A 22,591-nucleotide genomic window follows, 5' to 3' on the forward strand; every position below is an offset into this window, starting at 1 on the left:
TCAGTGCCAGAACTTCACGTTGCATGCAGCACAACCATGTATATGAATCCATTACAAATCAAATGGTTGGCTAAGAACGCAGGCTTATTAAATAAAGTAATTCCGATGTTTTTCACATTGCCATTAACCACATAAAACTTGTCTTTTATGCACTAGTTGAAATTCTTCTGAAAAATGGTTTTTAAAAGTTATATGGAAAAAAGCACGACTTACCGGTGTGTTTACATCCATTAACATCAATTTGTGAACCCCATAAAGCCATGTTATCCTGCATCCTGAATATGTGTCAAGGCTGAGTTTAAATGTTTGTGTCATGTGCGTGTAGAAAGTAGATTAGCAGATGAACAATAACAAATCATTTTTGCCACTCCAGAGACCAGATTTCATGACTCAATCTGGACAAAACACAGAATGTGTGTGTTCACAATATCTAGGCCAAGTCTGAAAGTAGATCACATGGTCTAGAAACAATGTCACCAGGTCAAATCTTTCACTAAATTCTTGCCACTCTAGTGGCAACATTTATAACTCCTCCTTAATGAAACGTGATCATAGTGTTTTTGTTGACAATACAATTTCAATGATTGAATTTGGGTCAAGTGGAGTCAAATAATAGACCGCCAATTGAAGTATTCCACAATGCATGTTCAGCAACACAGATGAGCCATTAAGGGCCATGATGACCCTCTTTGTTCATATGTTATATGTTTGACATTAATTCCAATATAACATGAGGCTTTCATGTGTCATACACAAAAGAAAGGCAAGTGTGGGCTATTATGCAACCAATTATGATAGGAACTTAACAAGCATGTTTGCAAAGCTCACATTTTATGGAGTCGTTTGCAGTCGTCATATGTTGAAGTACAAAGCCACGGAAACAGTGCTTTTTATTCGCACGACAATTTGTCCTTCACTTTCTGGCTGTCATGTTTCTTTTTAGTTCACCTGAGCACAACATGCTCATGATGAGCCTTTGGGATTGCTTTTTGTCTGTTGTGCGTCGTGCGTCGTCAACATTTTGCCTTGTGAACACTCTAGACACCTTTATTGTCCGATCTTCATGAAACCTGGTCAGAACACTTGTCCCATTGATACCTTGACTGAGTTCGAAACTGGGTTAAAAACTAGGTCACTAGGTAAAAAAAAAGAAAAACCTTGTGAACACTGTAGAAGTCACATTTGATGCCAAGTCTTCATGTAACTTTGTCAAAATGTTTGTCTAAATCATATGTTAGTTGAATTCAAAAATGGTTTCAATCCGTTGAAAAACATGGCCGCCAGTGGGCGGGGCAGTATTCCGTATATGGCTTTAGAGAAACCTTTTGAACACTCTAGAAGTCACAATTTTTGCCCAATCATCATGAAACTTGGTTGAAACATTGGTTTTATTGATATCTCGGACAAGTATGAAAATGGTCTAGATCGATGAAAAAACATGGCCACCAGGGGGCGGGGCAATTTCTCTATATGAATATAGTAAAAACATGTGAACACTATAAAAGTCACATTTTTGGTCCAATCTTCAGGAAATTTGGCCAAAACATGTGTTTTCTGGATATGACGGTTGAGTTTGAAAATGCTTATGTTTACTTGAAAAACATGGCCACAAAGGTGCGGGGCATTTTTCCTTATATTGCTATATATGACTATAGTAAAATCTTGTTAACACTCTAGAGGCCACATTTATTGTCTGATCTTCATGAAACTTGCATGGTCAGAAGATTCATCCCAAAAATATCTTGGACAATTTAAAAAATGATGCCGGTTGGTTGAAAAACATGGCTGCCACAGTCTCAGTCAATCATTGCCGGACCGACGGTCATGTCCTGTAAAATTTTGTAAGGTCCAGCCTGTCAGTCAAATATACCGGGCCGATTGTCTGGTAAAATAAAGAGAACCAATTATTTGGTTTGTAGATCTAAAGATTTAATTGTTAACGGCTCTGAAAGTTTTCTAAGGTGCAAAAATAGCGATAGCGTCTTTATACACATGCTTTTCCATACTAACGCTCTTTTTGCTGACAGAATTTTTCCAGGGCATTTAATTGGTTCATTTTTAGCTCACCTGTCACAAAGTGACTTGGTGACCTTATACAGTACAGCCAAAGCGGCACAAACATAATCCGCGGCTACACCACGGCCAGATTATTAGTACGCGGCGACCGAATCATGTGTTCATGTGGCGTATCGCCGTGGCACTCGGCATCGATCCGCGCAACTACGCTGAGTCTGTATTAACCTCGCGTACTTTCGCAGAGTAAATCCGCCGCATACGCACGCGGCGGATCGAATGAAAAGATATCCACCTACATGTACATACATGTATGTGTAGCGTAGAATTAATTATGCGCAACTGTTAATGTTTTGTTCGATCATCATTATTAAATTTGTAATCCGAAACACACTTCCGAACTCACGCGACATTTGGCAAATTCTAGCGTCAAATAAACAGTGCTAAAATATCCTTTGTTTCATAAAAAGCGCGTGAAAATTATGCAGACATGTAGAACGTCGTTTGGAAAGTTTGGGTGTATTTTGTGTTGTATAAATACATGAACATCACGTCAGGCGTTAATCGCGTGTTCAGTGGGGAAAAAAAAGCCCTGATTAGAAGTTATTTCATCATCTTTATAAATAGTAACAAATGCCAAAATGTTTTTGATACTAAAGGAAATATCGAGAATGTTTGTGTAGCTTAAATATTTACCAGCATTTGCTTCAAAACTGGAATATACGGGATTATCGGGTAATTAGTAGCGATATTAACTATATTATATGAACAAAATAAAACGTGTTTATATACGCATATTCAAACAATAGTTATAATAAGCAGATAATTAACAAAACAACAAATACGTTGTCACCGTCTTGATTATTGATGTGGCTTCAAACTGCTAATTTTCTCAGCTTAAATATAATAGCAAAATCAACATGCAATTAATTTATAAATCCACCATATGCAGGAGCCTTGACCACTTGTATGTGCGAAAACATAATTACGTGACCTTGTTTATGTGTGAAATACATACATTACGGGCGGGAAACAAACTTAATTGGCCAGACACATTAACTATGCTTACATGTATATGCTAATACAATCCGCACACAATAAATTTATTATGATTTTCATTATTATTATAATTGTTCTTTCAAAATTTGTTAACTTCATGTAACTTATAATTTTTAAAAGATTTTTTATTTCATGATGCGCATCGACTCGGCATCATGTTGCGGATCGCGGCATGCCTTGGCAGACAGATGCGAAGTTTCGCAGCGAAATGCGACTTGCCGCCGCATACTGACGCGGCTTCAATGACTGACGCGGCATCGACTCGTTTCACCTTGCCGCCGCGGATCGCGAAATACGTTTGTTCTGCTTTGGCTGTACTGTATGACCAGTGATTTTTTTTGCCCAAAATTACCGCAGATATTCTGCTTCTTCCCAATTGCAAAAAAATGACGTTTTTTCCCAAAAATCTGAACAAAATTTCCAAAAAAATGACCAAATTTTCCCAAAATACTATGTTTGAGATGAACAACAACAAATATTTATTAGAAATGTTCACAGTGAATGTGCGTCACGGAAATCTGTGTTTGGTAATTGGAGTTCACAAAGTTAAAGCATTTAAGACGAGAACCGTTCGAAAATGGAAAGAGACAAACATGATTTGATTTATATGTTAGTGGATCTGTGTATATTCAGATTCATATGCATATTCTGCTTTATTATGTTTGTCACGCTGTATAGTTTGGTGAAATAGCATTGAACTGAGGATGTCAATTGTGCAAGATATTTAAAGGTTAACAAATGAAATGTATTATTTTAGCTCCATTTAATACAACATTAACACAGCAAGAACACAAAAGCGTGTTTGTTTATATTTGTTCATGTTTTCACCATATCAAATTTTACTTTAAAAAACATCCTGAATTAAATTCATACTTTTAAAGAAATTATGATTAAATCTTAATGGTACATGTATATTGAAGAATCTATAGGTTATTGCAAGTTTAATATGCATGTGGAAGGATATTAACTAAACGTTGTAAGAAGACATGAAAGCAACATTTTATGATAAAAAAATGCTGTCAGACATGAACTTAGCAATTTTTATTCTGTTCTTATAATCATATTTATAATATTTCCCAATTTCATGGTTTACCGCGCTATTTTCCCCAATCTCATGGTTTATCGCGCTAATTTTCCCAATCCAAATGCCACAGGCTGTAACAAAAAAAGCAAAAAAAATCACTGATGACCGTGTGATGTCCGGCATGCGTTGTGTGTGCTTGTGTGCGTGCGTCCGTCAACAATTTGTTTGTGTAGACAGTAGAGGTGACAGTTTTCATCCAATCTTTATGAAATTTGGGCAGAATGTTTATCTTGATGAAATCTGGGTTGGAATTGTTTTTTGGTCATCTGAGGTTAAAAACTAGGTCACTAGGTCAAATAATAGAAAAACCATCAACAATTTGTTTGTGTAGACAGTAGAGGTCACAATTTTCATCCAATGTTTATGAAATTTGGTCAGAATGTTTATCTTGATGAAATCTGGGTTGGGATTGTATTTGGGTCATCTGGGGTCTAAAACTAAAGTCATGAAACTTCATAGGTACATTGATCATGACTGGCTGATGACACCTTTTAATTTTCAGGTCACTAGGTCAAAGGTCAAGGTCACAGTGACTCAAAATAATAAAATGGTTACTTTTTCTTGTTTATCAGATAAAGCCCACAGTTTTCATCCGATTCTTTTCAAACTTGTTCAGTGTCTTTATATTAATGAGGACTCGAACCCTATTGATTTTCAGGTCACTGGGTCAAAGGTTAAGGTCACAGTGACTCGAAATAGTAAAATGGTTACTTTTTCTTGTTTGTCCGATAAAGTCCACAGTTTTCATCTGATTCTTTTCAAACTTGTTCAGTGTCTTCATATTAATGATGACTTGAACCCTATTGATTTTCAGGTCACCGGGTCAAAGGTCAAGGTCACAGTTACTCGAAATTGTAAAATGGTTTCCGGATGATAACTCAAGAATGCTAAGGCCTATGATCATGAAACTTCATAGTTACATTGATCATGACTGGCAGATGACCCCTATTAATTTTCAGGTCAAAGGCCAAGGTCACAGTGACTCAAAACAGTAAAATGGTTTCCGGATGATAACTCAAGAATAATAAGGTCTAGGATCATGAAAGTTAATAGGTACATTGATCATGACTGGCATATGACCCCTGTTGATTTGCAGGTCACTAGGTCTAAGGTCAAGGTCACAGTGACAAAAAAGTATTCACACAATGCTGCCACTACAACTGACAGCCCATATGGGGCATTTTTTACAAACAGCCCTTGTTTAAAAAGAGCAATATTGAAGCAATAAGTCCAGAATGACTTCCTCTTCAATATGAGAAAATTTTGAAATCCCGCTTGTTTACGTAATTAATTCCACAGTTTTCATCCAATTATTTCCAAATTTGCACAGTATCTTTATATCAATGAGGACTTGAACCCTATTGAATACGAGCAGTATCGGAGAAATAAGTACACACTAATCTCCCTTTGAATTTGAGAAAATTCTCCTTGTTTGCACGATTACGTACAAAGTTTCCATCTTATTCTTTCCAAACTTGCACAGTGTTTTAGCAGTAGAGCGATTCAGGCCCCCATGGGCCTCTTGTTTATTAAATTCTCTATCCAGCGACATAAAATTATACAAATATTTTATACAAATAAATACAAACTGACATTAGTTATGCATGTTATTGGTAAAAAACAAATCATTCATTTATACGAAGCACATTACTCACATGTATAGTCCATCTTCATGAAACTTGGTAATAACATTAAATTTTGTTCAAATGATATCAGTGGAGATCTAAACTGGTCATGTTGGATGTAAAACTAGATCACTAGGTAAAATTGAAGAGAAGGTTTGTTGACATACTTGCAGATAACATTTATTGCATATTTTTTTCATGACATTTGGTAAGAACATTTGTCCCAATCATATCTCAGACTAGATCATAAATGATAAGTTGGTGCTGTAGGGTGAAAAACTAACTTAAAGTCACTATGTAAAACTGCATGATTACAAATTGATGTCTTATTCCAACTTAACATACTACTGTATTTAAGTCACTATGTAAAACTGCATGATTACAAATCTTATTAAAACTCTAGAGGCCAAATTGATTTTATAATGCTCGTAAAAGCATTTGTTTCAATGATATCTCGGCCGATTTTAAAACTTTTGAAGTAATAACATTTGTCCAAATGATTTCAAGGTTGAGTTCAAAGCTAGATCACTAGATCATATTTAAAGAAAATGTTATATACACACAGTAGAAGTATTATATGTTTCCTCAATATCCTAGAAACTTGCTGAGCATTTATTTGAGTTATTTCTCCACAAAATAATATATGATTTAAGTCAATTAATAAACATGTCTTCAATGCGGCCGGTAGTTTTGCTAAAATTACATGTATCTTTTTTTTCACACAAGAAGTCACATGCGGCTCACATGTTTGACCCGCTTCTAATGAAACTAATGCTCAAAACATTGATAAAGTGTGTTGTCATAATATCTGTTCTGCATAAACATTAAACAATTTTTTTAAATGACCACCAGATGTTGGGGCTGTTTTAATCACCAGACCAGGAAGTGCTATAATTGTAATCACCCTTTTCGGTGTAGTTCGGTGTGTGGCTGTAGAGTTAAGTGTCTGTTTTGTACCGTCTTTGTTACCACTATAGATTCACATTTTAATATATTATCAATGAAACTTTAAACTTTGTTAGAATGTTTATCTAGACAGTATTAAGGCCAAATATGAATCTGATTCATGTGCGTGGGCGGCACATACAAAACTTCATTATTGAATACGCCTTAAATTGGTGCCAAGATTTCACGTTGCATGCAGCACAACGGTGTATATGAATTCATTACACATCATATGTTTTACCAAAATATAATAAAGGCTTATTAAATAAAGAAATTCCAATGTTTTTCACACTGCCATGAACCGTATAAGTCTGAAAGAGGATAACATGCGTCTAGAAACAATGTCACCAAGTCAAATCTCAAACTAAATTCTTAACACTCTAGTGGGGTCAAACAATAGACCAGTTGATGCCTTCAATTCATGTCCAGGAACTCAGATTAGACGAAGAAAAAGAAAAGTTGTAGCACGACTGGTATATTACATAACTTGAAAAAAAGTTGTTAAGTTTTCATATTTTCAGTATATTCGGTAATAAATTTTACCGGGTATGTCTAACAGGTTACTACCAGGCAAAAATATAAATAACGCCAGTAGATTGAACATCATCGTCACGTGGTAAACCCAGGAATGCAAATTGTGCATGCGTAGTGAATTGTATATATTTTATATATAAAATGATCAATATACTTGCGTTATTTATACACTGTAACTCCAATATAAAGCGCTCCGTTATAACGCTGAATCAAATATAACGCGGAGGGTGCTTGGATCCCATTTTTTCTCCAACCTTCCATTTTATTTCTGATTCAAATCCGTATAATGCAACTTCATTTATTTTCAGACAATTCAAAGATGGCGGCAATCACAGTTATGTTGATTGCTTTATTCAACCGTCCGTTGAACCGATTATAATCGCCTCGAGGTTAAACAACACCGACAGCTAATTGGTGTTAATCTGTTGTGTAATGTCAATAAAGGTGTGAAAAACTGGCGTGTCAGTGTTTATTACATGTATATCTCATCAGAGCGGTTCAGTGCGATAATTTCCATAAGTTAAGTGCAAGTGGGATAGTTATACAATTCAAGTAATTCAAAACGATTGAAACATTCTTTCTTTGATATGGTATAAAACAACTTTTTCTGTCATTTTATCATCATTCTAGTATTATGTCATTTAATCTCTTTCAGTTCGTGTATAAGAAATTAAATAATGCAGACGATTTATTTACATGCGAACGCAGTGTACCAGCAATTGTTAACATAGTTTCACTTTCATTTTTGCGCGGTATCAGAAAGTCCCCGGGAAACACGTTTTTTGCATGCGTATGACGCAATAAAACAATTTGTTGTACATGAGTCGTATTGCATTCAATCTAAATTTAAAGTTGCTCGTCCAATGAAAGCTCTGCCCCATAATGCACTGTACTCTTAACACTTCTGAAAATGGCATATATGCGTACGGTTGTGTTTACGAATTTCTTAAACATATATCGTCATTAATGTTCAAGATTATTATTTTTTAAGTGATGTTGCAGTTTATTGGATTATCAGATAAATGTGCACATAAGAAAAGCGGTATGTATACTGTTATCGATACGATTCGGTTTATATGCATGTATTTGTGTCAACACAGCATGGCAATATACATGACCTATATTATAGGCTATTCTATACCTGTTTTTTTTATAGCGCCCTGCAGTAAATGAGCTCAAAACCTATAACGCGGATCCGTTATAACGCTGTTTCGCGGCTTGGACCCCATTGACCGCGCTATATTGGAGTTACAGTGTAGTGTGTATATCGTTATGTCACATATTTTCGCGGTGTACTTTTGATTTCACATCGCGAAATTGTATTACCTAATATACTGAAAATATTAACTATTTTTAAAGTTATGTAATATACCATTTTTTTAATTAATATAAACTAATAATTGTAAAAAATGCGGTATTTAACAACTTTTCTTTTCTTTGTCGTCGTTGTTGACAGTCCCTTTAAGGGCCATGATGGCCTTCTTTATTCATACTATGTTTTTTGTTTAATTTTAATATGACATGATGCCTACATTCTTTATACTCAGAGGAAAGTCAAGTGTGGGCTATTATGCAACCAATAAGGATGGGAGCTAAACATTTTGAAACTATTATATTCAAAGAAATGGTTTCATAAATGATAACATGTTTAAATGCAAGATCAATTCGCCATGTTGGTGCAAAAAATGCTATGTGCCTTCTCATTTCAATGTCATATGATACCTTTTTGCACCAAGGGGGCAAATTATACTTTTGAAAAATCACTTTAAATTGGTCAAATTGCTTTACATTAGAAGGTAACAAGAATTTATCTCATGATTTAAAATTATGGAGTTTCAATATGATTTGTGTCGAAATGGTTGAGTGTATGTGTGTATGCGCTAGTCCATTGTTAATTTTTATGCACCCCTTCGAAGAAGAGGGGGTATATTGCTTTGCTCATGTCGGTCGGTCGGTCGGTCCGTCCACCAGGTGGTTTCCGGATGATAACTCAAGAACGCTTAGGGCTAGGATCATGAAACTTCATTGGTACATTGATCATGACTCGCAGATGACCCCTATTGATTTTGAGGTCACAAGGTCAAGGTCACAGGTGAAGGTCACAGTTACTGAAAAAATAGGCATTTTAAGGATTTAGCATGGTTCAAACAAGGGAAACAACTACGTTTATGCATCTTCTTTTTATTACAGCATTTGCCTCCCTTTAATTCATTTAAAATCTCATTTTACAGCAGAGATTCCAAATCTGACCTGTAAATGAGCCCCATATTTACTGCCAGTGCTAGGTTACCTTTTCCCATTTGATCATTCTTAAGTATTGGTATTGTAATGCTGCTGCTACTGCTACTGCTACTACTACTACTACTACTACTACTACTAGTACTACTACTACTACTACTACTACTACTATTACTACTACTACTACTACTACTACTTACTACTACTACTACTACTACTACTTCTACTACTAATACTACTACTATTACCCACCACCACCACCACCACCACCACCACCACCACCACCACCACCACCACCACCACCACCACCGTTCACAGTGACAAAAAACGTATTCACACAATGGCTGCTACTACAACTTATAGCCCATATAGGGGGGCATGCATGTTTTACAAACAGCCCTTGTTACAGTATTTAACAATAAGTATGAATTATCATTCTTCATCTTTTTATTAATGAAGCTAATACCAATTAATGCAAGAAAGCAATTAGTGAAGAGGAATTAAGTTCTCATAATTTATAACCTTAAAAAAAATAAAAATATTATAGTAAAAGAGACATATTAATGGCTTATGCAAAAACATATTTTATTTTATACCAAGATTGCCATTTCATAAGAATTATTATGCCCCCCTTCGAAGAAGAGGGGGTATATTGCTTTGCTCATGTCGGTCTGTTGGTCGGTCTGTCGGTCCGTCCACCAGGTGGTTTCCGGATGATAACTCAAGAACGCTTGGGCCTAGGATCATGAAACTTCATAGGTACATCGATCATGACTCGCAGATGACCCCTATTGATTTTGAGGTCACTAGGTCAAAGGTCAAGGTCACGGTAACCCGAAATAGTTAAATGGTTTCCGGATGATAACTCAGGAGCGCTAAGGCCTAGGATCATGAAACTGATAGGTAGATTAATCATGACTCGCAGATGACCCCTATTGATTTTCAGGTCACTAGGTCAAAGGTCAAGGTCACGGTGACCCAAAATAGTAAAATGGTTTCCGGATGATAACTCAAGAACGCTTAGGCCTAGGATCATAAAACTTAAAAGGTAGAGTGATCATGACTCGCAGCTGACCCCTATTGATTTTCAGGTCATTAGGTCAAAGGTCAAGTTCAATGTGACCCAAAATAGTAAAATGGTTTCCGGATGATAACTGAAGAACGCTTATTCCTAGGATCATGAAATTTTATAGGTAGATTGATCATGACTCGCAGATGACCCCTATTGATTTTCAGGTCACTAGGTCAAAGTTCAAGGTCACGGTGATCCGAAATAGTAAAATGGTTTCTGGATGATAACTCAAGAACACTTATGGCTAGGATCATGAAACTTCATAGGTACATTGATCATGACTGGCAGATGACCCCTATAGATTTTCTGGTCACTAGATCAAAGGTCAAGGTCACAGTGACAAAAAACATATTCACACAATGGCTGTCACTACAACAGAGAGCCCATATGGGGGGCATGCATGTTTTACAAACAGCCCTTGTTTCAATATGAAACACTGAAAACACTGAATGTCTTAATAAAAACACACTTTGTCCTGTGGCACTTTAATCAGTATAATAATGATGAGTTAAATTTATGTTATACACATGCATTCTAGTAATGACATTACTAAAGCGTGGTTATATCAGTATAATACGGTGGCACTAAGGTGACATCACCGCTCCAAAAAAAAAAAGTCGGGATAACACAAGTTATGTTTTCCTACTACTAGTAGTAGTAGTAGTAGTAGTAGTAGTAGTAGTAGTAGTAGAAGTAGTAGTAGTAGTATATTTTGTTTTATCAGAACTTGCCTTTAGGACGTTTTCAAATGTTCCCTCCATATTATCCGCGTCTGTGATTGGCCGATTATCTTGTGCGCACAATAAAGCGATTGTGTTTTCAAGTCTCACAAAAAAAGAGAAGGGAAAACAGAACTTGTGTTTTCCGCTCCAAAAAAAAAAAGACGTGAAAACAGAACTTTTGTTTTCCCGTCGCCAAAAAAATAAAAACTCCTGAAAACAGACTTATTTTGTGTTACCCCGAGTTAATTTTTTTTGGCGACCTTTTTTTTTTGGAGCGGTGATGTCACCTTAGTGCAACCGTAGTAAAATGAATTAATGCAGAATTTGTTGTTCAATGCGGTTTGCATTATTTCCCAAACACACAGTAGAAAGATACATTTGTATTTATATATTTTTATTTTAATAACAATCAATATAGTATTGCCTCTAGAAAACTAACATGTGAATTGATGTACATGTAACATGCATTGTTATTGTATGTGCCTAAATATTTTTTTGTTAAAATGTCCCTTTAAATTTGTATTATAATTAATATTGTTTCGGGGTAAACAGTTGGTTATTGGTCAGTTGATTACTATTCAATCACTTACTGTCTCCTGTGTGGTTGTTTTTCAGACGATGCTTACAAGTAACTTTATTACCTCAGGCTGCCAGAGGGAAGTCAAGAGACTTCAAGAACCTGTCTGTCAGCACGGAAAATACTCTTTCACAAATGAAACAATGTCAGACGTATCAGGAGGACAGAATGAAGTCTCTTAAGGTTTCATACAAAGAACACGAGAGGCTTATTGTGGATGGTTTGCGTGTGAATATAGTATCGTATTTACGCGAATGTGAAACCAGCACAGTTAATACAACACATGAACATATGCAATACACAGTCATTGACATGCGTGAGAAAATCAAATATTTATTAGCAGCTTTTGAGAAAAGCACTATTAAGGAGAAGAAAGAAGAGCTAAACCTGAAACAAGCTCCTCTCAAGGTTGTGAAAAACAGCTGCATTAGACTTCACTATGAATTGTTCCATCTCCATGTAGCCATACCGAAAGTACTGGGTAAACCTGAACTCTCTTTTATTGCCAGTAAAAAATGTCTGGAAAATATACAACAATCTGATATATTCATAAAAGAGAACTTTTCAAACCATGTTTTCACTGTGAATGGGAAGTCTGTGCACAATGTAAAAATGCCAAGTGATTCAGACACATGCATGATAGAAGCAGTATGTGCTCTCCCAAATGGACAGGTCCTGGTTGCAGATAGGGAAAATAAAAATGTCAAGCTTCTGAACCAACAGTACCGTGTGGTGAGCCACTTGGATGTGAGGGATAAGCCACTGGACATGTGTCTTATCACACCCACTGAGATTGCAGTGGCTGTGCATGATGAGGTCCAGTTTATCACAGTAAGCCAGAGCCAACTCGCCAAAGGCAGGAAGCTTAAGTTACAACATTATTGTCCAGGTATTGCCCACAACCAGGGTGACCTATATATCTGCTCTGATACTGCTCTGTACAAGTTCACATTGAGTGGCAAACTGGTCTGCAGACTTTATGAAGATTCATCAGCTGATTTCATAGGTAAGAATCATGGTGGATTCATCCTAATAACATGTGTGATATGTACAGAGATTTTCTAGCCATTTTAAGAAAAAGAGTCTCGTCAAATTGATATTTTTAAAATCGATAAAATGGCACATTGGGGAATTTCGTTATTGACTAAATGGACCGATATGTTCTTAACAACAAATATTCGGTCTTTTTGAAACTAAGGGCAAACAAGAGTTGTCTCACATTCAGGTAGGAATCGGGTAACAAGTAAACGAACCAAACGAAAACAAGTTATGCATCTCAGATCTCTGAAATCGTAATATTTACTGTTCATTTGAATTTTTATATATACAGGTATTTCTTTATTGATTGATATACTTATATACTAGTTTGTGTACATTAGTATTTTAATGCTGTATTGCCATATAACTTTGCAACCAAAAGCTTTTCATCAGTAAAAGTTTAGCACCACTGATAATTAAGCTTTCTGCTTTTAAAACTGTGCCTGTTGCATTATGCAATTGATTCCCAACATTTATTACGTTCCTGTCAAGTATTTCATTGATTCATTCACCTCAGTAATGTGGGTTTATTTTAAATATTGATTGATATTCTTCTGTCACTGTCACACTTGACTATCAGTTTCTGAAAGAAAAATTGTTTTAACAGCAATTTCATAACAGTTAACTTAGTACATTATTTTCTTGATTTTACGATAAATACATTATTATGTTTTTTAACTGATTTTTTGGTTTAAATATCTTCTTTATAATACTGTGTGAGAGTGTTGTGATTGTTCATAGTAAGTTCAGTGTTGTGTTGTTTATTTTTAATGTCCACTGACAAAATTAATTGACCGGGTTCTTCTTCGAATACAGCACTCCTTCTAGCACTCTCTTACACTACGGTTCATTACATTCACCTTTGTCGTGGGCTCACGGACTACTTTCTACCGCATGTTACTTTTAGTCACATGATCATAGTCGCATATTCAAAATGTCAGTGCCAATCAGCTTTGCTTTATCTGATAGTATTTGAAGTTTACAACTGGGCGCGTGCTATTAAATTTTATTTCATGCACATATTTAACTAAATGAACATATTGCAATATTAACAATGAGTCAAAGCTGTATATCTGTATTAGAAAATAATACAAAATTATACAGAAGCATCAATAATTAGTTGCTGCTTTGACAAGATATTGAGTGAATGAGAAATGTTGAATATAAGTATTGACCAAAGTAAACAGTCTGTTAATGTTTTACCAATGCAATGCCAGTTTTATACACATAGACCCTGAAGATGTTTACTCAAACTAATTCTATGGTAAAAAATACATGTTAAAATAAATTGCAGGCCAACATCAGTACAGTTGTTTTGTAATTGTTGTTTTAACAATATACATTTCATTGTCCCATGCTTTTCCTGACAGGGGACAACTGGAAGCATCTATCATACACTTACAAGTTCATTTAGGAATAATGTTTCAAAATACAAAATTATATAAGAGAAATATGACAATCTGTCAAAAAAGTACAGAATCAAAACTGCACAGAATCAAATTAACCTTTACATGATCTTTTAAATAAATAATAAATTGCAATACTTGTAATACTCATGCCTTTTCCCCCGGCTCTTTAAGCACTTTAGTGCCTGAATCTTTAATTTATTACTTTATCTCACCAATTTGTGTTGCTGTAATTCTTCAATACCATGAAAGACATTAAAGAGTCATCAGGTTTTTAAAGGCTGATTAGTTATAATATATATTTGTTCAATTATTGCACTTTCTTAAGTACAGTAACATTTGGTTAAGTGCCTAACATCAAATAAATTCAAAGGAGTAACCCAGTACCCTGTAAATCACACATATTTTCCCTTGTGCACATTTCTGAAGAAAGACCTGCATTGCTGATACAGTAGTGGATGTCCTTGTTTTGTTCAATGTCAATATCATTATTCAGGATATTCAGAAAGTTCAGCAATGCATCAAAGTACACACATTTAAACAAACTTGATTACATATAACAGGATATTTTAGGTATTCTTCGCAATTGTAGAGGATGAGTTTAATAATAGAAAGCAATACGAGAAAAAGGGACGGTGGGGTGTAAATTCGAATGTCCTTAATTAATACTTTTTATGCCCCCGGATCGAATGATCGGGGTAATATTGTTTTTGGACTGTCTGTCCTTCTGTCGCAAAACTTTAACCTTACAGTAAAGTTTTGCAATAACTTTTGAAATATTGAACATAGCAACTTGATATTTGGCATGTATGTGTATCTCATGGAGCTTCACATTTTGAGTGATGAAAGGTCAAGGTCAAGGTCATCCTTCAAGGTTAGAGGTCAAATATATGTGGCCCAAATCACTTATTTTATAAATACTTTTGCAATATTGAAGATAGCAACTTGATATTTGGCATACATATGTATCTCATGGAGCTGCACATTTTGAGTGGTGAAAGGTCAAGGTCATCCTTCACAAGGTCAAGGTCATCCTTCAAGGTCAAACGTCATATAGGGGGACATTGTGTTTCACAAACGCATCTTGTTATAATAGTAGTAAACATATTTTTATATATATTTATAGGTAAAAGCACCTTTCGCAGGTATTATGCTATATTGCTTCAATAGAGACTGTAAAAAACACGCCAGGTGTGTAGTGTATTATAGTGATCTTTAAACTTTTGTTGAGTGTATATCATATGTAGGTTTATAACAAATATAGCATGCATTTGACTTAAATAAAAAAGACTTGAAAACTTTTTACATGGATTAATATCTTTAAATAACAACCAACTTTGTAACTTTCATCCATGGGTGGAATATGCACACTAAAAATACTCTTTAATATACAACAGACTTGCTTTATATCATCATAATTTGTATCAATCATGAGAAAAAAAATGAGCCAAGTAACAGGAACTTGAACCTTAGGGCGATTGCGACCATTTTTGCTCCAAAAAGAGCAGTCTGATCAGGATCCAAACTGTTCAACATTTAGTCATCACTTCTAAAGAGTTTAAACCGAACACTTTGGATCCTAATCAGACTTTGCTTGAATTGATCTTGATTCAAACTTTGTGTAGTGAAAGTTCTAGTTCATAAAATGTGAATATTTCATTTAAGAAACCAAGAGTTATAGACTTATAAAAACATGTGCTGCATTTTATTTTATATTCAGAGAGAGTTATAGTGTTTATATATGTAAAGTGAACACAAGGGGCATCAGACAAATACAATATTTGGTGTGTAACATCGTTATGAGGTTCTCTTTGAAGTTTGTTCAAATAATGCAGAAATTATGCGCTCCCTAGGGGTTACTGTTTTGCTTATAAATATAAATAATATAATTATTCTCTGAAACCGTAAGGCCCATTGGTTTATTACGTTGCATGCCAACCATATAGTGGTTCTTTGCTAAGTTTCCTCAAAGCATGTCTCCGTGGTCAAAACTGTTTGCGCTTCAGGGGTCAACTGATTTATATAGACTAATAAGGTATTTGATAATCCCTAACAACACAGAAACAGCAAGGGTCTGGGGTTCAATATTTGGTGTAACATGTTAGTGTTTTCTTCTTCTAGGTGTGATCAAATCAAACATTTGGAGTAAAAAATAACTCTTTCTTGTTTCACATGATTAATATTTACTTATATAATAAGGAGCTTAAACAATCTTATTCTCTCAAAAAGCATGGGTTAGGTGATAATTATTTTGTATGTGACATTGTATGGTGGTAATCTTCGTAGTTTTTGTATCATGTCCATTGGCTTCACATTAGCCCCTACAAATTATTGAGGTAAAAGACACAATATACCTAGAAACCTAGATTTATTTCATTGAACATTTTCATAAGTGAAAGCCGTATAAAGAATTAAATAGTACATGTAGCAAGTATTTTAATTATTCTAGTAGAATTACTCTGCTGACTGTATATAATTCACGCGCAATATTAATTATATATAGAAAACAACTGTTGAACTATGTAATTGTATATTTTTAAAATAGTATTTTATTTTAATAATTTCGTAAAAGACTCACAGTATTGTCAAAATAAAATGTTGTAAACTTTTGCACATATTATTTTGTTCCTCTCTTATTCACAGTTTAAGTTCAAATGAAAATTCGTATGAATGTGTTGTCTGTATTATTTTAAGGAGAAACAGCAATGACATTTTCTTGGATATATAATAAGCAGAGAGAGCTATATAAATGTGAAAAAATAATAACCCTTGGAACAAATACATAGAGCCAATTGAGCACATTTTATCAACAGAGCCTGAGGTGTGAAAAATTTACTTGCATTCCTTGCAGAACAAATCCTGCAGTATGAAAACATTATGTACAGTTGATAGAAAATCATATTTCGGCTAAATAATAACTCATTTTTGAAAAATACATTAAAGATGTATTTCTGATTTACAAAACTGATCAAATATTTAAAAAATAAATTCCATTTGCTTTTTCATGACATTTTGAAAGTCAAAACTTTGGTTTCGTCTGTAGAAATTCAATTAAATGAACTGATTTAAACTGACCTAACTTGGTAAAGGTACCGGAAAAATGGTTAAAATGTTGATATAAAAATAGTTATACAGTTTAATATATGGAAAAAATGTTTTGTTTTAAGTTAATGAAGAATAATAAGCATGTTTATTTGCTAAGAAAAATAATTAAAACTTTCTTGTGACTTTGACGGACATGCAGACATCGGGACCCAATCTAATTTTCTTCAGAAGCTGTGTTGAATATTTTTTTTTCTAAATAAACAATATATATGGGTGGGTGGAGAATGGGATTATTGATGCAAGTACCTGCGGTTCAGTCCTCATGTTCATTATAAAGAAACGTGAAGTAGTACTTCATGGACATTTTCGGGATGTTGATTTTTATCTAAAAAAAAAGTTTTATAAAAACATTACAGGATCTACATTTTAATAAATACGCACATTTATTAAACCTTCCCAAATCATTTAAACACACCGAAAGTAATTGATGGTGACACCTGTGCAAAAACTCTAATTATTTTTAATTTCGTATCACATAATATGGGCATGATATCAACAATGTTGTTTTTCTAGAGTAACTGTTCTAATTGAAATTGTTTTTGCTCCGTTTTTAATTCATGTGATTTTACAATATGCTACATTCGTCTTGTTGTTGTTAATGTCTGTCATTTCGGAAATGCAATATGAAAATCATTTGTTAAATACTCACTGATTGGCTAATAGCCTGTGGTATTGGCTGCAATAGCTAATGAAAATCGCTGACGCTTTAAAAGTCGACTTGGCACAACGAAACAACCCGTATTATAAACAAATTTTGAGCAACACTTTCGGCAATCTCCGCAATTTTTTTTCTAGTTTTGGATAAAATACCAGGTCGGCGGGTGAAATGTAAATTAAAAAAACGAAGTGACTTTTATTTTTATTTGTAGAAAAATAGGGTCGGCGCTCCCGTAAAACATAATAATTAAAAAAAAATGCTGTCCTTAGAAGCACATAGTATATATATATATATATATATATATATATATATATATATATATATATATATATATGAGGTAGAGCAATAACCAAGACCAGCCTAGCCAAATAAGCAACACAAAGCAAAAGATAAAGCAAAATGATAAGCACCTAATAGTTATAAATGATAACTGAGACATTTGCGCTAATCTAAACCGTAAGCTTACAAATTAATGAAGACAATTAAAGACATAAAATAAGCATGGCAAAGTGGTTATTAAGCACATGGTAGTATACAAATATATGACAGAGCAATAACCAAGACCAGCCTAGCCAAATAAGCAGAACAAAACAAAACAAAAACATTCATCATTATCTTCATACAATGATACACTATTAATTATAAAAAATAATTATTATCTATCTATCCAAATTGCAAACTTACGATATGTTCCCATAATTAGCTAATTCATTTGATTACACATTTATATAAACATACACGAAACTTTCAATGTGTTTGTAGATTAACACTTGCTTTTCATCACCATTTCGGCCTTGGTTTACATTTTAGCGGAGTGATGCTATCTGCGTAAATGGGCATGAAAATTGTTCTCATAATTGTTATTAAATATCTCGATAAATTAACAATATATGCAGTTTTTAAAGGTAATTACTTAAAATATTATGCTTGGTGTCCTAGTTATTTCCATGAAAGAGCGTAAAATTACTTTGATGTGCTTCGCCAAGATTTCTGGAATTGAACCCGCTGCAGAGATGTTGTATGTTGAGGCACGAACGACAACTCGGCTAGGAGAATGTCTTTCTAGATCAAATGTTTTGTGCCTCTCAACAAGATTTAATTTATTAAGTAAGTGCCTTATTCGTCTGCTTGCTTTAAGATTCTGATTTTATTTCCAGTGGGTTAATATTAATGTTTTTTACTGACAATGATTCAGGGCTTGACATTAACTTTTGAAGCCACTTGTCCAGTCGGACAAGTAGACCATAATTTCACTTGTCCTGACCAAAAAGCAACTTGTCCTGACCATTATATCTTATTCTGCTCAGTACTCAGCAAAATAATGAAATAATGCAAAATGCTCAAATCATAAAGACTAATGAATAGTTCAAAATACATGTAAACATAATTGTAGGCAATTTGAATAAAAAAAGAAATGACTAGAATAACATGAAAACTCAAGATTATTGATTTTTAAACATTATACAAAGCCATAGTACCTGACAAAAACTTGTGTGTTGCCAACATCAAACAAAAAATGTTAAAAGTGATGTATATGTACAGTACTTAACTGATATTAAAAAAAAATCATTCTATACATAGAGAGGACGTCACTACGTTAATTGTCTGTAAAATCGGTGTGTACCGGTGTAGTAAAATGCTTATTCTTTACAAGGGAGAATATTCTTGTTATCTTGGCAAAGAAAAAAATGTTAAGGGTTGCTTCCCTTGTGAACAGTACAGTGTAGTACATGTATTACTATCGGAATATCTCAGGCTTCGACGATTAAGCGTATACAAAATATACTCGGAAAAGTTGAGTGATATCTCCACAGAAAGAATGGCTTTAAAGGCATTTTTTTAAGTTTTACAATTATAATGACCACTTGTCCCGTCAGACTAGCAAATTCTTTATTAACTTGTCCGGACTAACAATTTGGTTGTCCCGGACAGTCGGATTGCCTTTAATGTCGAGCCCTGTGATTTAATCACGTGAAATTAAATTGCTTGGATTATTTTTAATGAATATTTTCGATGAGTGTCTCCTTAATTTTTGTTCTTCATATAATATATAGTTAAACAATCAATAGAGATACAATTAAAATTAGGAATAATTGTGGTAAAAGTGGAAAATTCTAAAAATGAGCAATATCACTGTATCCCTTAATTTGTATAAATGTCTGCAAAATTATGTAAATAGATATATACTCATTTATATTGAACCAAAAATAATTCCAACAGTTTTTTTTACAGATACCGGAAGTGTTTCATTTTGACATCAAAGAAATACACTTATAAATTCATATGGGCACAGTAACAATAAAAACTATTTTCATATTATTCTTCAAGTCTTTGTTGGTTCATTATATAAACACATGGCCAATTGTTTAGTTTTAATTAATTGGGAAATAAATATGGACTGTTGTGATAAATATATCAATCTATACTTATATGGCCTGTGATATATGTGATTTGAAAGTATATGTTACTGTCACATGTGACTGTACATTATAGCACTCAAAGAACAACAATACAATGAAAAGATACAACTCATTCAAAAGTAACAAATGTTTTATTTATCAATACAGTACTTGCAATGAAGAGGGTTTTTCTCATTTTGTTGCATCACTATTCAAATAATTTCTTTATTATGTCATTGAATCTCATCAACAGGTCAACTTTTTTTACGCCCTTCTCAATCTTAACAGTTTTCAGTTTATTCAGAACATAACTCGTAGGCACCAAAAACAATCGATGTCAAAAACAAAGAATTAACAATAACGAAAGTTGGCAAGCCACTATAAAACATGATTTTATCGTCTGAGGCATTAACATATTTGATGGTTATTTCTGATTTTTTGCTGCATTGGCCAAAGGCCAGCGGGGCTTATATCATGGTCCTGTGTCCGTCATGCGTCCATCCGTGCGCTAACTTTTCCTTTAAACATCTTATTCTCCTAAACTACTGGTCCAATTCTGATGAAATTTCCCAGGAATGTTCCTGGGGTAAACCTCTTTCAAATTTTTATAAATTATGCCCCTGGGGTAAAATTTGACGCTGCTCCGGGGGTCTCTAAATAAAATAAAATCTTTTATAAGGCCTATTTTGTAAAAACTTTCCAAATCTTCTCGTCCATAACTATTGGGCATAGGGATATCAAATCAGTACGTAGAGACATCTAATAGTCCTCTACCAAATTTGTTCAAATTATTCAGCTGGGGACAAATTTGACCCTTCCCCAGGGTCACAACATTGAACATATGCTTATATAGGGTTTATTTTGTGAAAACTTTACAAATCTTCTCGTCCATAACCATTGGGCCAATAGGGCTACCAAATTCGGTATGTAGTGGCATCTTAAAGTACTCTACCAAGTTTGTTCAAATTATGCCCCTGGGGTGGTGTTTGACCCTGCTCCGAGGGTCACAAAATTGAACATATGCTTATATAAGGCCTACTGTGGGATTTTTTTTTTAAATCTTCTTGTCAATAACCGTATGGCATAGGGCGACCAAAGTTGGTATGCAGTGACATATAATAGTTCTCTTCTTAGTTTGTTCAATATGCCCCTGGGGTCAAATTTAAAACTGCCCCGGGGGTCACAAAATTGAATATATGCTTATAAAGGGCTTGTCCATAACCATTGGGCTACCAAATTTGGTATGTAGTGACATCTTATAGTCCTCTACCAAGTTTGTTTATATTATGCCCCTAGGGTCAAATTTGACCCTGCCCTGGGGTTGACAAAATTGAACATACGCTTATATGGAGCTTATTGTGTGAAAACTTTAAAAATCTTCTTGCCCATAAACATTGGGCCTAGGGCTGTCAAATTTGGTATGTAGTGACATCTTATAGTTGTCTACCAAGTTTGTTCAAATGTTATCCCTTGGGTCAAATTTGACCCTGCCCTGGGGTCACAAAGTCGAACAAATGCTTATATAAGGTCTATTTTGTGAAAACTTAAAAAATCTTCTTGTCCATAACCATCCGGTCTAGGGCTGTCAAATTTGGTATGTAGTGACATCTAATAGTCCTCTACCAAATCTGTTCAAATTTTATCCCTGGGGCTAAATTTGATCCTGCCCCGGGGGTCACAAAATTAAACATATGCTTATATAATGCCTATTTTGTGAAAACTTAAAAAAAAAATGTCCATAACCATTAGGCCTAGGGCTACACAATTTGGTATGTAGTGACATTGTATAGTCCTCTATTTAGTTTGTTGAAATTATGCCCCAGGGGTCAAATTTGACCTTGCCCTGGGGGCCACAAAATTGATTATATGCTTATACAGTGCCTATTTTGTGAACACTTTAAAAATCTTCTTGTCCTTTAACCATAAGGCTGTGGAACTTCTACCCTTTTGTGAATATATTAGTGTTCAAAGGTTTGTTTAAGTCGCGTTGTGTAATTTTTGGATTTTACTTAAATGTTCGAGGTTCGTTTAACTACTCATCAGTTTGTGAAAGAAAGCAACAAGTCTTTTTATAGCATATATAGTCTTTTTTCTTTGTTTAAAATGTTTGTATATG

At 34.3% G+C, this 22,591-nt stretch overlaps 1 protein-coding gene across 1 annotated transcript in view; it reads left to right on the forward strand.

Moving 5' to 3' along the window:
• The window catches only part of LOC127840796 (uncharacterized), a 43,895-nt gene that overhangs the window by 11,323 nt on the left and 9,981 nt on the right, over window positions 1-22,591 (forward strand). The window contains exon 2 of the mRNA XM_052369204.1: window positions 11,908-12,875. Coding sequence (XP_052225164.1) covers window positions 11,908-12,875 — 968 coding nt within the window. The remainder of the gene's footprint in view (window positions 1-11,907; window positions 12,876-22,591) is intronic.

The sequence above is a fragment of the Dreissena polymorpha genome, chromosome 8, assembly GCF_020536995.1.
Source record: "Dreissena polymorpha isolate Duluth1 chromosome 8, UMN_Dpol_1.0, whole genome shotgun sequence".
Classification (NCBI taxonomy): Eukaryota; Metazoa; Mollusca; class Bivalvia; order Myida; family Dreissenidae; genus Dreissena; species Dreissena polymorpha.